Here is a 16,031-nt window from a genome sequence, read left to right as displayed (position 1 = left end):
AGCTACCTTGTTGGAGCTGGCAAAGCCATTGGTGTTGACATCTGGGGTGACTCCTGAAGCTGCCATATAGGTGCTGCCAATGGTTTTGATCTTGGTGATGACCCGGAATTTGGGATTGTCCAGAAGCTGAGCCAGTGTTGAAAAAGAAAGAAACGTCAGTAGAGTCTAGGGAGATGAATGAGCCAACTAATGACAGATGTGCCTGTTCACTGCAACCCAAGTCTTCCAAGAGATGCTTTCCTAAAAACCCTACCTATTCTGCCGTTTGTTGGGCACATGATGTTAGGCAGTCTTCCTGATTGAGCCTGTTTCTAGGACCTTAACATGGGACAAAGCTGCCAGGCCCCTAGGGTGTTTGAGCATATATGCAAAGTATTTTCTTTAGTATACAATTTTCTTAATAAATATTTACTGAATCTGAATTTGGGGGTAGGAGGAACCTGGGGCCTCAGGATCTTGTTTTGGCCAGTCTTTATGCTGTGAACTTGTAGGCAACTTCCCAGGCTCCGCTTTCCCCACTCAGCTCCACCAGGCTACTGAAGTTCCTGCATCACAGGGAGGCTCATCTAAGAAAACGGAGCAGACAGGGTAACTACAACTTCCCTTTGGCTTCTGCAGCCTGTCCTGAGAATCTGGAATGAGCTGGCTTTGGGGCAGGAGAGAAGCAGGATAGGCACTCACAGAATCAAAGTCTGAGATGATCTCATTGAGGAAGCGCAGACACTCAATGCCACCATTATTGATGCTCTCCTCTGTGTAGAAGTCGGCAAAGTTGGGTAGAGAGGCAAACATGACTCCAATCTCATCATAAGACTGGCTATACAGCTCCTAAAAAGAGGCAGGGCCAGAGTGCTCAAAGAAATACCAGTGGAATGATGTGCCACAGAAATGAATCTATCTTCCACACACGTTTAGTACATTCAGCTTTTTGGACAGTTCCCTCCCAGATTATCCTAACTTTGGGTTATAAGGCAGTGGTTCATCACAACTTTGAATAAGTAAAAAAGTTTCTCTAGGCCCTGTAACAACTCTAGCTTTGAGAAAGAGGATGGAGTTGGAGTGAAGCATAAGAGCCCTTCCGTGTGAGGGGATCACAACTGACTGGTAGGCTCCAGCCAAGGCCTCATCTGAAATGGGGCCTTCTCATGATGTGCAGCCCACGGAAAATCTTAGTAGTGCCCTTTACTGAAAGCCTGTGAAATTCCTCCCTTGCTTATGTTGCAGTTGCTGCTTGTGTGCAGCCCTGCCTGGACCAGTGCCAGCTTCTGAGACGGCCTTGGCCCAGAGGGGCTGATGAAGGCAAGATCAGCCTCATGGCTACAGGCTATGCCATGAGGCCACCCCTCACCTCATCCCTCTTCTTGGACCCCAGGAAGTGGCGTGCCACGTGCTCAGGCAACATGTTGGTGACCAAGGCCTCATTCCAGCGCCGCATCTCGTAGACACGCTCCTTCTGGTCATGGACCTCAATCTTCCACAAAAACAGTGTCCTTGCCAGTTTTTCAACCTGTGGACAGACACAGGCAAGGTGTGTGCTTTAGCTGGCTGTTTGATGAAAAGATGAACAAGTTGGAAGGCTTCTACGTGGAAAAATGCAGGAAAATGGCTAAACGGCAAGGGAAAGACAACACAGACCCACCAACTCAAGGCCACCACAGCAAGGACTCCAGCCTCGCTGTGGTTATGCAGAGCTCCAAGAAGCCTTCTGGATATTTGGGGAACGGGGATAGCCCTAATTCTGGGACCTCCTTCTAGCTACAGGTCTATCTTGGAGCCGGGTGGCAGCACTGGCAATCTCAGCTCAGGGTGGAGTTCCCACCTCTTCTGTCCAGCAAGTGTCTGGGAAATGCCGTACTTTCGCTGGCAAACCACTGGGGGGCACTTGGGCTGACATGGAACCTCTTCCCCTCCCTCTCTGCTTTTTTTCCCTTCAGAACTTCATCACCTTCTTTCCCTTTCTCTTCTGTTTCCATGGTGAGTGTTAGTGACCCCCAGAGCCTGGGTGGGTGAAAATCCTCAGGCCCCTGGCCCCAGGAAACAGAGCCTATTTTCTCTAAGCTTTTACACCTGGTCCGTGTGCTGCTTCAGCATGCTGGGGGCAAATCAGAAGAAGAGGTTAAAAAAAAAAACTGCTCTTGTATTACAAGGGAGAGAATGAGAAAACAGAGCTGGCGACAGCTTGGCCAGGGCCACATGCCAGGCTGGATAAGGGAGACCAGCATTCCTTAACAGCTTGGTTTTTAGATCCTGAGCCTGCTACTCGGGAGGCCCCAAAAGGTTGTGTGCAGAGGAGGGTGTGCAGGCACTTACGTGGCGTGAGAAGTAGTAAAAGCTCAGCATCATGACGAAGATCATCACTGTCATGGAGTACTTGGAAGGCACCAGGGGCAGCCTGCAGGGCAGAGAGGAATCCATCTGCCCAAGCTGCCCTCTTGGAAGGGAGTTTGATTCCCTCCAACTGGGCTGTGCCTTTCCTGTCCCCCTGGGCCAGAAACTTCCCAGCTTCTTAAGCACTTTCACATCAAGTCCAGACTCTCTCATGTAAATCTTAAATCACTGGACTCCTAAATAGCCCAGCCCTGCCCCCTCCGGGAATCCACATCAGAGCTCCCCAGATGTTTTATAACTGCTGCATCAACTGGTAACAGCAGTAAGTGTGACCTCTGGAGAAAGAGACTAGTGTTGCCGTGATGGGACCAAGACACCATTCTATGATTTTTTTTAGTAACTTCACATTTTTGTATGGAGCTACAGTTTTCATTACTATACAGTAGTCCATTGTATGAATATATCACACCTTGTGTACCCATTTGCTATTGACATGAGTTTTCATCTGCTTTGGATGTTTGTGTGTATGTGTTGCTATGATGAACGTGACTATGGATGATCCTGCACACACCCTGGGACACAGAAATGTGCACAAGTTTCTATAAGGAATGTAGGGAGCAGTGGAATTGTTGGGTCAGAAGTCTATTTGCAACTTGACTAAATTCCAAGTTGTTTTCTAAAATGGTACCAATTTATAGTCCCATCAGGAGTGAATTACCATTGTACTTGATATCACCTGACGCCTTAATTCCTGCCAAACTGGTAGGTGTGTAGTGGTCTTTTGTTTTGGTCCCTAATTCTCATGTCCTTAATTATGTGAATGCCTTTCATTTATTAAGTGGCCAAATTCTAAAAATTCAGAGCTAGAAGGGACTTCGGAGAACTTCTAGTCCAGCGTCCTCTTCAAGACCTGAAACAGACTCAAATGCTGGCCAGCCTGCGGCCCCAGAGAGTGCCTGCGCCCCAGAGAGCTTCTAGATAGGGTGCAGTGCTCTTTCCTCCTCATTTTCCTGCAGTCTATCTTGCCATCCAGTTACATGCAGCCGTCACATCCATGTGGCTGTTCCCGCTCTCCTTACCCAGCCTGGCCCCTGTCCCACCCCTGAAACCACATGGCCGCTGCTCTCCTGATGAGGCCACAACGGCCAGGTCCACACCCAAACCATTCTACCTCTGCTCCAGCCCTCCTACAGAAACACTAACTTCTCGAAGAATTTCCCACATCGTGTGCCTCTGAAGTGTGACACAATGTACTTCTCTGGTCTCTAGAAGAAAAGGAAACTAAATGCAGATCAAAAAGGGGAAGCAGCTGCCCTTACCTGACAGTGCCATTGAGCCCAGAGGTGGACAATCCCTGCATCTTCTCTAAGGCGACCATGGGAAAGCTGTAGGACAGACAATTGCACACTCAGGTCCCATCTGGGGACAAGATGCTGATGCTAGTGGCCAAACACAGACATAGCCTGGCTCTTCCACTCATCGAGAAGGGAAAGCATTACCCCATGATCACAGCCAACTAGTGGCATATTTGTGAGAAGTCACAAACCCTGATTCCATACAATCCTTTGATGAGCCCAAGGCCCATGACCTTGGAGTAGGGACTTGGGGGGTGGGAAGGAGGAGGCAGTATAGACATTTCATCTTAGATGAAATGGACTTTCATCTTACTCATGTTCCTGGAAACGTTTGCGGTCGTATTCATCAAAGATGGGGCGCCAGGCATAGATGTTGATGACGGCCACAGCACCCGTGACGAGTAGCATGAGCGTGAGTTTCACCATGTGGCTGACCTGCACCAGCATGATGGTAGCGATGAGGGACAGCACGGCAACATAGTTGTAATACTTGGGGTTCTCTACGCAGCCATCGTCCACCTCCAACCCTGCAGTGCTGTTGTGTGGTCCTGTGTAGTACTGGAGACAGCTAAGCTGGAGGCCGGGACCATGGGATGGGGAGAACACGGGTTGCAAAAAAACAGCAGACACTGGTCAGAGGCGGCTGGCCTGTGGCTGTGTACACGCAGCTGCCACGTCCCCGAGCAACCTCAGAAACACTGCCAGGACGATTTACCAGGGAACAGTAACAGAAAAGTTAGTAATTCCCGCTAAGAGCTTGACCGTATCTCATTTGAGATTCATGAAAATTGTCAAGTATTTTTAGTATTGCCACCTTTATAGAAAACCCAGAGGCTGGACTTGTGCCAACTAGTACAATCAGCAAGTGGTAAAGCCAGAGTGAGGAGTCCAGTTTTTAGCTTTCAAATACAACACACTCTTGCGCATATCACACTGTTACTTAAGGAGGGGCCACAGGGCCAACCAGTGAGCCCCCCACTCACAGCCTTGCCGTGATGGCAGCCAGCCTCTGCTCAGACACTTCTGTTTCTGGAACCTGGTCCCGCTGCTGGGCAGATGGAAGTCAGTGGAAAGTACATCCGTAAACTGAATCAAACCTCCTTTTTGTAACTTCTACCCACCAGTGCTGGTCTGGCTCTAGGGAAGTTCTCAGCATGTGGAAAGTTTCCATGCCTTCCTGGTCTTTTCACCCCTCCACCAGCTACAGGATCTTGAGATGTCCTGCACAGCGTCCATACCCTATTAAACAATGGTCCCCAGACCCGGCACCAGGTTCCAGGGGTGTTCAGAAACACAAGGGGCCTCGGGCTTCTCTTGCCTGTGCTTGGGTACTGTGCAAGCAGGGGCACGTTAGGTTCTGGACCTCCTAACTTATCATTCTAGTTGGACTTTGAATCAACTGGCCCTAGGTCTTTTTCACCTGGCCTGCTATCAGAGTAAGTCTCCATGGTGAGGTTTTCTTCCTGTGCTTAAATTGTTAAAGAAAATAAAGCAAATGATAGAACATTTATTTGAAAAAAGTAGGACTTGTAAGAGCACGTATATAGTACTGCCAAAATTGTTGGGAACCATGACGACTGACGAGAACATCAATTGCAGATCCAAGCTGCCAATGCTCATCAGTAACTAACTGGTGGCTCTGAATCAACAGATCTGAGCTTCCAACTGCTGGCCCCCCACCACCCCCAGGAAAGCATCTGGTTGCTCCCTTGGGACCTGCAGCTTCTCCATGAATTGAGGAGGGCAGAGAGGATCATTTGTCTGCCCCTAGCCATTTGGGCTCTAGGAAGGTCTGGCAACAGTCAGATGGACGAAGGCCAAACAGGAGAGCTCCTTTAGCGGAACAGGTTTACCTCCCTGGTCCTGCTGGATGCCAGACACTAGCCACACTGTAGGGAGCACTTCAGATACGCAGAATGCTTGCAAGTATTGTGCCCCGTGGGCAATGACGTACAGAGCTTCTTCACAGCACTGGGATTTAGATCGGCTTAATCCTTGATTCTGTCACTTAACTGGCTTTGTGATCTGAAACAAGTGAATTAACCTGAGCCTCAAAGGTGTAGTAGATAAGGACATCAACTTCTTGGAACTGTTCGATTGAGTCAACATCCAGTACAGGACCTGGAGCATGGTGTTGGGCTCTTGGACTCTGGGAGAACGAGGAGCTGGGAGAAGCAGGTCAGTCTCAGGTTTCTGCGGTACAAGACCCCCTCTGTTTGGCCAAGGTGATCTGTTTAGGAAACTAAGTGCCACTCCAACCCCATGTCTAGTGGTAGAGGACTGGTTGCTAAACTGCTCAGCCTGGCTAATACAGAAGCCCTTCTCCACTGAGAGCAGGTGTATTCCTTCAACAAACACAGCAGGAGCTCACCATGTCCACGACGTTGGCCATAACCAGAATGAAGATGGCTAACATGGCCCATGTGTTCCTGGCCCAGCGGGTCCGGTCGATCCAAGTCGAGAAGGCGACGAGCTTCTTAGGAAAGGCCTAGAATGAATGGAATTCCAGGGGCCATGAGTCTTGATAGTCTTTTCCTCCATAAGTATGACTGCTAATAACTCTGGTTGCTCCCCTACCTCCCAGGGACCTAAAACATAGTCCTTTGCCTACGAATCAACCAAAAACTGGCAAAGCTGAGAAGGTAGAGCAGGAAGCGGGTGCTCTGTTCAGTTCTACGGAGGTGTCTGTGACAGAGCAGGGCGTCAGATACCCGAGCCCTTTCTGCAGCAGATGTGACCTGCCCAGAACACTGGGGGTGGTGCCAGCCAGCAGCAGTTCACTCTAAGTCCAAGCAGCAAGTCTGTGTCAGGGAACAATTTTCAGGGCCAGTAATCTTTGCCTGGCTGCTCTTGCCTTTCCTGCATCAGTATACCCTGAGTCCTCCACATTACCTGACAAGCCCCTTGCTAGACTCGTTTCCCTTCAACACTGCTTTTCTCTTGTCGTTCTGATCAAAACTTCTGTATGGCACCCCAGTTCTTATAGCAGAAAATCCCAGTCTCTTTGTCTGGCTTTCCTGGTCCTTCAGAGTCTGGGGCCAACCCCCTTCCAGGTGGGCCTCCATTGCTTTTCTGCACATTTTCCCATTTGTCTGGGCTCTGGGGTATGCACCCATGCTTGCTTAGCTGAGTGAATAACATGGAATGAATGCATGGATAAATGCCTGAACTGTCCTAACACAGCCAGTCTATTTGTAAGGAGCTGAGGGGACGCAGAACTCCATCCACACCACTTTCACTTCCAGGGGCCAGGGGGCTGTGAGCCAAAGCAAAAGCGGCTCTTACCCGGGGAAAGATGGCAGCCAGCGAGCAGATTGTCAGGATCAGAAGTAGAACCTCCCCAACCACAAAGGTCATGTAGTTTGTCATTAGCCTGTAACAAGGAGATGACACTCAGGGAGGGGGGCAGAGGGATGGGTGAGATTGGGGGAGGGGCTAGGAGAGGAAAGAAGGGGGAGGGCAGGCCCTCCACACTTGTACCTGGAACATTCCCACCACCAAGTCAGGCCTCCGGTGAGGGCTCCCTTCTTCACTTGACTTTTATGCCCCCCACTCGCCCCCGTCTGCATTCACATTTTGCATATCCAGTTTTTGGCCTCTATCTCCCCCTGCTAGAATGTAAGTCCCCCGAGAGCAGGGGTGTCGTGTGCTGGGTTCACCAGATATTCCTCGCCCGTGGCGCCAGGCTTGGAAGTAGCCCGTAAGTATCCGTGCAGTGAACGAATGAATGCATTTGATCCTTCCCACAATCCTGAGTTAGCAGGGCAGGCATTTATCATCTTCAAGTTGTTAGTCCCATCATCATCTTGGCTTCTGGAAGCTTAGCAACACGGCCATACAACAAACAGGCGAGGAGCCTGTGACTAAGTCCAAGGCTCTTTCTGGTTCCCCCAGCTACTCCCAGGACAGGGCTCCAGCCCGCCTCCCCTCTCATGGGGACCCTGCGCAGGAGTGAGCTGCTGACAGGCCTCAGCAGCTGGAGCGAGGACTCCAGAACATCCCCCTTGCCCTGGGGGCCTGCTGCTGTGTGAAATCAGTTTGTACCTAAAGCCTAAAATCCATCTGCTAAGACGAAGCAAGAGAGGGAAGCCAGATCAGCCTTGGTGACTGAGCCATCTTCCATCTCCTTGTCCTACAACCACTCAGGCCCATGCAGCCACTGTCTCTATCCTCCTGGATCCCTCTGTCCCTCAGCTTCCTCAGTCCTGGCTTTGATGCCAGGGCTATTCTGGAACCCTGGGCTAGACAGGAGGAAGGGGGTCCACAAACACCTGGGCCTGAGTTCAGCTGGGCTGTTCCACTGGAGGCAAGAGAGAGACCTAGGTTTGCCTCAGGGTCATGCTCCAGCCCAGGCACCCACATCCCTCACGCCTCTGGCCTAGGAAGCTCCTGGCCTTCACCCTCTCCTGGCCTCTCGGCTCCTGCCGTGCCCTCCCTCACCAGGGGTCGATGAGTATCTCGACCAGGGCCGTACAGAGCAGGACAACGCAGGAGCAGCTGAAGGCAGCCCCACTCTGCTTTTCCTTCTCCACTGAGTAGCGGGTTTCCATCTCAGGGTCCATGAACCGCATGGAGAGGAGGAAGGTGTTTCTCTTCTTCACTCTGCAGTGGAAACACAGATGTCACACCTGCCTTGGCCCATCAGGAAGGGGCTCCACTCAAGATGGCTAACTTCCTGAGCCCCCAGGTTGGGGCCGATGAGGGGCGTGCAGAGGAGCCACTTACACCTGGGCAGACTCGCGCTCCAGTAGGGCCTCGTTGAGCAGCTGGTTGAGCTCATGCTCATCCTCTGAGGCGTCCACCACCCGGTCGGCCAGGTCCTGCAGGCGCAGCCTCCGACGTGGGTTGGGGAATGAAGGGTTGTCGGCCTGCAAGCCAGGGCGCCAGGTGGGCGCGGGTGGGAGGGGACGACAGGGATCACACTCAGCAGGACTTGGCCCTCGGTTCTAGAAACCACTTTGAGGGAAGTCTTCCCAGTGCTCCAACACGGCTCCATCCTGCTGGAGTCTGGTCCCAAAGTCACAATCCCTCCTAGTTTCCCAGGGTCCCTGACAGAAGCTCTGCTGTGAGACCACCTGCTAATGGCAGCCTGTTGGGAAGCAACCGCTGGCTCCAGGCAGGAGACTGGGAGGGGGAGACCGCTGCTAGGGCAGCACAGTCCTGGCGCATCCTGCTAGGAGGAGGCGGTGCTCCCCAGCCACTGTGCATTGGCATCTCTGGGGAGGTGAACGACCCCCAACCCTGGGGCTTAAGGGAGCTCTTTTTTAAACAAGATTTGACAGAAAAAGAGAGAGCACAAGCATGGGGAGCTACAGGCAGGGGGAGCTGCAGAGGGAGTGGGAGAAGCAGACTCCCTACTGAGCAGGGAGCCAGATGTGGGGCTCCATCCCAGGACCCCAGGATCATGACCTGAGCCGAAAGCAGACATTTAACAGACTGAGCCACCCAGGTACCCCCTGAAGGGAGCTGTTAAAGGAGGACACATCTAGTTCATTTGGGGAAGGAAAGTGTGAGGTGGAAGGTGCTGGGAGAGGAAGGGACGCCCTTGTCACTAGTGGGGTGCTGGGGCTGGGGTACCCGCTACCATTTTTATTCCTAGTCACAGAGGAGAAGCATAGCTCCAAAAATATGAATCCAGCCTGTGATTACACGGCCATCAGCCCCAATACTGACTCTGGCCCCATTGGAGCTGTGTGTATAGGTCCAAGAGTGAATCTTGAAGCCAGAACCAAGACAGTGCGGCCTTAAGCGCGGGTATGCCACTGCTTGACAACAGGATCCCGTGTCACTCCTGTTCCCCAGCTCCAACCTTCTCTGTAAAATGACGTGGAAGGTCTGTTCTGGCACCAAGCATAGCACCTCTGGCCCCGAAGCCTATGCTGGAGGGTGTGGCTGATTGTGAGGACAGAAAAACCACAGGCTGCTCGAACTATCTGCGCCCCTGTTACTAAGTTACACCGGGTCTATATTTCCCCTTTCTATCAAGAAAATCACGCTAGGGAAAAGCTGCCGAATGTCATGGTGATCCAGAGAAACCCAGTTAACTTTCAGCCCTGTCTCCCCTCTTGTGCTGCAGCACCTGTGATCTAAAAGCGGCAGGGCAGTGCTCCGGCCTTCCCGGCAGTGAGGATGGGGCGCTGCCAGCGAGCTCGCCTCAGCAGGGCAGAGGGCCGGTCTCAGAGCACCTGCCTTCATCAGTGATGTACTGGGGCAGCTCTTTAGTAAGGGGCAGGTCCCGGACGCCTCCCAAGATGGACCCTGTCTCCAGGGAGGGAGAGCATGTTAACTCCTTTGGAAATCCCCCACCTGTGCCCGGGACTTGTGGAGTTTGGATGTCGCCAGCGAGGTGAGCCCACCCTGAAGTCTCACTTCCAGAACAGTCTGTCAGATCCTACAGAATTTTCCATGGATGCCCCTCTCGAAGCCAGGAGACTCTGGGACAGGAGAGCTAGCAAGGTCTCAGGGGTGAGCGCCTCTTTTGCCCTTTCTCACCTCGACCCTAGTAACCACCGAGGAGACAGTGGGACCGGGGCAGGAGGTGACGCCCACTGTGTCTCTGCTCTGAAGGAGCAGAGCCCAGGCCAGCAGTCAGGTCTCCTACTCCTACATAGGACACTTCCTGCAGCAACCTCCCCCTCTCTGTCCCCTGCTACACCCTGGCCCTCACTCTGCACACACCTGGGCGTCCTGTTCCTCGGGCTCCTCCGATGTGGAGCCGCTGGTGTGGATGCTCCCGTTGGGCTCCTTGGTCTCAATGAGGGCGGGGGAGCTGGGCTTGGAAGAAGCTGGTGCTCCATTTAGCAGGGGCTGTGGCAGAAAGAAGCGGCCGTCAGGGACACCAGACACCACCTGCTGCCCACCTGCCCCAGCAGCCCTGGCTGGTCTACGGTCAGTCCGAAATCTTCCCACTAGAGTTTGGAAGCCTGTAGACCAAGAAATGTCACTACCTGACTCCTCCTCTAGAATAATTAATTCTAAAATGTCCTACTTCTCTGGTATCTATTTCTACTATTCGATTTTTTTCTCAGCAGAGAAAGACCCTATTGCTCCAACTCCTATTTCCAGAACAGCAACTCGACACAGTGACCACAGAGGTCTTCTTTGGTTGTAGCACCTGTCAAATGCCTTCCAAAAGTCTGAATAAATCCCACACGTGCGTTTCCCCGGTGATGAGTATTTTTCCCTGACGGAATGAGTCAAACCCTGTAACACGGCGGAAGAGTCGACTCATTTAACAAGCGCTGAGTCCCTACTTCATGACAGGAACTGTTCAAACCTCTGGGGATGCACACAGAACGTCCTGACTGCATGAGCTCACGTTCTCGTGAAGAAAGGTAGACAACAGGAAAACAATAAAATCAGCACAGCACATGTGAAGGGAATGAGCTCTGGAGAAAGGTGAAGCAGAAAAGGGGTGTGGGGATCTCTGGGAAGCGTGACAGTAAGGAGGAGGTTGGAGAGGTGTCACCTTGAGGATGGCATTTCAGTGAAGACCTGACTGAGCAAGCAAATCCTGCAGCTCTCCGGGAATACGCCCCCCCTCCCTGCCCCCCGGAAGAGGGAGAAGCTGGTGCAAAGGCCCTGCAACAGTCATGGGCCCGGAGCACCTGAGCACCAGCCAGGAGGCTGCCACGCTGGGACAGGGAGTGAAAGCAGAGCAGGGGGTGAGCACCTGGCTGCACAGGGCCTTCCTGGCCTCCAGGGGACTCTGGCTTTCCCTCCAAGTGAGATAGAGACCAAAACAGGGTTTTGCACAGGATGCTGACAGGACAGCAGCTGGTGCTTCAGCAGGAGTGCTGCCACTGTGGAGAAGGGGCAGTGGGGCAGGGTGACCAGCTGGACACCAGCCATCCAGCCACACAGGCATTGCTGCCAGTGGCAGCCGTGAGAGCGGGCAGGTGGTGATTAGAGCCCTCCCTCGAGGGAAGGGTCAACAGAACTTGCTTGTGGGAGGTAAACAGGGGTCAAGCCTGTCTTGGGTGTTTGGTCTGAGCTGTTGGAAGAACAAAGTCGCCACTGATGGAGATGGGAGGATGCAGGGACATGCAGGACCTGGGGACCAGAGTGTTCATGCAGGTACACGTTACAGGGGCCACTGGGTGAGTGCAGGCAAGCTGGCTGGGCCTGAGGTGGAGATCTGGGATCGTCAGAGGTGGCACCCTGCCTTCGGCCCAGAGTGTGATCGTCAGAGGTGGCATTCAAGACTAGGTGAGGCTGGGCAGCCCCAGAGGTTCAGTGGTTTAGTGCTGCCTTCAGCCCAGGGCATGATCCTGGAGTCCCGGGATCGAGTCCCACATCGGGCGCCCTGCATGGAGCCTGCTTCTCCCTCTATGTCTCTGCCTATCTGTGTCTCTCATGAATAAATAAAATCTTTTTTAAAAAAAGACTGGGTGAGGCTGACAACAGGGCAGTGCGGGCAGGAAGAGGTCTGGAAGCTTTTCAGCACTCGGATAGGACTCACTGTGAGGCCTCTCCTCACTCTCCTCCCCTTCGCTTTACCCAGGTCAACCATGGGGACAGATTTCTGCAAGTGGAAGTGTGTTCACTCCTGTGACTTCCTAAGAAGCACCTCTCACCACCTTCCTTCCTTCTTCCCACTGTCCCCTCCCACATCACTGTCATCCCCCCCATACGGCCCAGGCATTACTGCTTCCAACCCCGTGATAGTCAAGAAGGTAAACATCACCTTATCCACATCCAAGGTGGAAACTTCCCGAACAGCTGCTGAGCTGGCCACATGAGCTACCCCGGCCCTGAAGAGGTGTTCATAGGAGCTACGGCAGCTAGAGGTCAAGAAGTTCCCTGAGACACAGCAGTGATGGCGTGTGGTGGATACCTGACAGGTGCCTGGTGACCGCCACATGAGCAAGGGTTCACTGCTCCAGTACTCAAAGAGCCCTGACACGGCAGAGAAGGGGACAAAGCCCCGGACAGAGCAGAGCAGTGAGGGGGCCCCACTGGGGGCTGGCAGGAGGGGAGCAGGAGAGGGGTAAAACTTTCAATGTGCAGAAACCTTAATCCAGACTTTCTACTTCAAGAAACGTAAGTTTTTCAGGCTGGGGCATTAAGAAACTGTTAGAAGACAACTTGACCAAAATAGCGAAACCCCTAACGGCCATGAAATGGCATTGAAGGAAGAACTGAAAAGAGAACATGTTTCCACTGCAACCGGCGCGGGCTCACTCGCGCGACGGAGCACTCAAGATGACAATGTCCATGCACCTGACCACATGGCCGGTGCTCTGTCCTGTGCAGGCGGCGCCCTCGGCACAGGCCCCTTCCTACTCGCTCAGAGCTCCGGTGCTAACATTTGAAGTGATGCAACCACAAACTCAACTTTTCCTCACTTGGAATTTGAATAATAACTCAAGCAGAACAGCTTCACAAAAGCCCCCTCTGCGCAGGCTCCTTCTGCCTCAGTTTCCTCATCTGTACCCTCAGAGGGGTGTCGGGGTGCCAAGAACAACTCCTGATCCAAATTACACACCATGTAAGGGTTGTTGCAATAAGCAAAATAGGGCAGCCAGGCTCAGCGGTTTGGCGCCTGCCTTCGCCCCAGGGTGTGATCCTGGAGACCCGGGATCGAGTCCCACGTCAGGCTCCCTGCATGGGCCTGCTTCTCCCTCTCTGCCTCTCTCTCTCTCTCTGTATCTCTCCTGAATAAATAAAATCTTTAAAAAAAAAAGAAAGAAGCAAAATAAAATACAGGATTAGAACAAACAAGGATGAGTGTCATCCCAAAGACATAACTGAGTGCTGCTTTGTGACTTCAGGATGGTCCCTGGTAAAACCAAATTTGTGGGTACTTTTTGAAAGGAACAGCATTTCTCTATTAAAAATTTTATATGCCAGAAATTATAAATTTCTTACCACTTTACAAAAGTAGCTGATTTCTTATTGCCAGTTACTGCCTTGTAGAACAGCTTGGAAGACACATTTTTAATTTGTTCTAGTGAATATATTAAAGCTCTGCATGTAGCACTCTTAAAAATACAAACGACTTGTTAATTTTATGACAAGGTCAAGTCTTATTTCATGGGGCTCTACTTTCTCCCCTAACACTTCCTAATTTTCCAAAAGTTTCCAACTTTTTTGAGTTCTTTGGAGCATTCCATTGTAGCTTAGACTTAACATGCGGCACAAAATACCTTGAGCTGTCCTTTGCTTTAACTCTGGCACCTGGGGGCATTTTAAATCACTCAAGAGTGAGGTGGTGTCCTATCTACCTGTGCGTCCCTTGCAGCGCTGGGTTTGTGTGAGCTGCACACAGGAGCGACCCACACACATCTGGGGTGTACTGTGGCTGGCTGGCTGGGGGCATGGGCACTGCTCTGGCACCTACTACATCTGCAATTTGTGCAAACTTCTGGGCCTCAGTTTCTTTCTCTGCACAGTGGGTATCACAACAGCCCCCTTCTTGCAGGGTTGTCTTAAGGATTAAGTGAAATAAGGGACGCACAGAAGCACTCCCTAAACAGTGATTGCGATTAGGGCTATGGATGAATCTTCGATTCGTGTTTGATTCACTGGTCATCGCGTACTCTAGGGGGAGGGGAGAAGGCATATAGTTTTATTTATTTATTATTATTTTTTTATTTATTTTTATTTTTTATTTTTATTTTTTTTTATTTATGTATGATAGTCACAGAGAGAGAGAGGCAGAGACACAGGCAGAGGGAGAAGCAGGCTCCATGCACCGGGAGCCTGATGTGGGATTCGATCCGGGGTCTCCAGGATCGCGCCCTGGGCCAAAGGCAGGCGCCAAACCGCTGCGCCACCCAGGGATCCCCTATTTATTTTTTTTTAAAGGTTTTATTTATTCATGAGAGATAGAGAGAGAGGGAGTGGCAGAGACACAGGCAGAGGGAGAAGCAGACTCCATGCAGGGAGCCCGACGTGGGACTGGATCCCGGGTCTCCAGGATCACGCCCTGGGCTGAAGGCGGCGCTAAACCGCTGAGCCACCCGGGCTGCCCTATTTATTATTTTTTAAAAAGATTTTTATTTATTCATGAGATATGTGTGTGTGTGTGTATATATATATATATATATATAGAGAGAGAGAGAGAGAAACAGAGAGGGGCAGAGGCACAAGCGGAGGGAGAAGCAGGCTCCATGCAGGGAGCCCGACGTGGGACTCGATCCTGGGTCTCCAGGACCACACCCTGGGGCGAAGGCAGCACTAAACTGTGGAGCCCCCCCTCACCCCCGGGCTGCCCTATAGTTTTCTTTTAAAACTCATCAGGGGTCAGGTGTTCAGCCATAGCCCCTGAAGCCTCACCAGACCAGCCGAAGCTCTGCCCTAGCCACCAACTAGGCGAAGCCCCGGCTGCAGGGCGGTCCCGGTCTCTGAGCCCCGAGCTCCTTGGTTGTTAAATTCTCGTGACCGGTGGGGTCTCTAAGGGCAAAGCCAGTAGGAGCCGAGCCCTGTCCAGCCTCAGCAGAGGACGAGACGGGCTCAGTTCCGCAGCGGCCACTGGCGGCGGCCGGCGAGGGCGTGGGGTCAGCCGGGAGGCGGGGCGGCCGCACAGAGGCGAGGCCAGGGCAGGACAGCAGGGCGGCCTCACTGCTTCTGTCCCCTTCTTTCTTGTCTACCGCCCGGGGAACCTTCCCGCCCTCGGCCTTGGGTGGCCTCCTCCGTGACCAAGCCAACCCCGCTGCCTGTTCCCCGCATCCCCGGCGGCTCTGGGTGCTGTCCCCTGGGCGCCCCCGGCCTCCCCCGCCTGCCGCTGTCCCCAGGGCCGCTGACACCCCGGGGGCCTCCCCTCTGGCCTGGGAGGTGCAGCAGGGAGCCCCGCGTTCCTCCCCACGCAGCCCGCCGCAGCCCGGCCCTGGAACGCCCCGGGCGTGCGGGACTCACCGGGCCGGCGGGGCCGCGGCGGGCGGTCTTCTTCACCTCGGGCTTGGACGCGATGATGAGGTAGGTCTCGATGCCCTTCTCGTCCAGGTACTCACAGCGGCTGCCCCCGTCGCCCGGCTCCACGTCGAACTCGCCCTTCAGGCAGTCCATGGTACTCTGGGAGATGTGCACCCGCCTGGGCGGCAGAGGCCCGGGCCCGTCAGGCTGAGGACCCCGGGGTGGGGCGCACGCGGCCCCCAGAGCCGGGGCACTGAGGCAGGACCGTCCTCGGGCGCCGCCAGCCCGGAGGAGGCAAGGAAGTTGGGGGGCGCCCTGGACTCCGCGGTGAGGTCCTACGGCTGCTTGCTGCGTACCTTGCAGCTTCCTAGTTGCAATACCTGCTGTCGGGCGTGGGGGCACGTAGAGCCGTTTCTGGGGAGTCCCCACGGAGGGAGAGAAGGGTGACTGCCCTGGAGGGCTGCTCCCCGAGCCGGCCGAGGAACGTGCGGC

At 53.2% G+C, this 16,031-nt stretch overlaps 1 protein-coding gene across 1 annotated transcript in view; it reads right to left on the bottom strand.

Annotated features, from left to right (window-relative positions):
- Positions 1-16,031, bottom strand: part of ADCY3 (adenylate cyclase 3) — an 81,389-nt gene that overhangs the window by 3,427 nt on the left and 61,931 nt on the right. Inside the window, exons 8-19 of the mRNA XM_072767541.1 lie at positions 15,543-15,717; positions 10,362-10,490; positions 8,409-8,551; positions 8,124-8,285; positions 6,969-7,056; positions 6,055-6,171; positions 3,997-4,256; positions 3,648-3,713; positions 2,311-2,392; positions 1,349-1,507; positions 682-828; positions 7-126 (exon numbers count right to left, since the gene is read on the bottom strand). Coding sequence (XP_072623642.1) covers positions 7-126; positions 682-828; positions 1,349-1,507; positions 2,311-2,392; positions 3,648-3,713; positions 3,997-4,256; positions 6,055-6,171; positions 6,969-7,056; positions 8,124-8,285; positions 8,409-8,551; positions 10,362-10,490; positions 15,543-15,717 — 1,648 coding nt within the window. The remainder of the gene's footprint in view (positions 1-6; positions 127-681; positions 829-1,348; positions 1,508-2,310; positions 2,393-3,647; positions 3,714-3,996; positions 4,257-6,054; positions 6,172-6,968; positions 7,057-8,123; positions 8,286-8,408; positions 8,552-10,361; positions 10,491-15,542; positions 15,718-16,031) is intronic.

The sequence above is a fragment of the Vulpes vulpes genome, chromosome 8 (assembly GCF_048418805.1).
Source record: "Vulpes vulpes isolate BD-2025 chromosome 8, VulVul3, whole genome shotgun sequence".
NCBI lineage: Eukaryota > Metazoa > Chordata > Mammalia > Carnivora > Canidae > Vulpes > Vulpes vulpes.
Note: the sequence above shows the minus strand (reverse complement) of the source record. Positions and strands in the feature narration are given on the sequence as shown.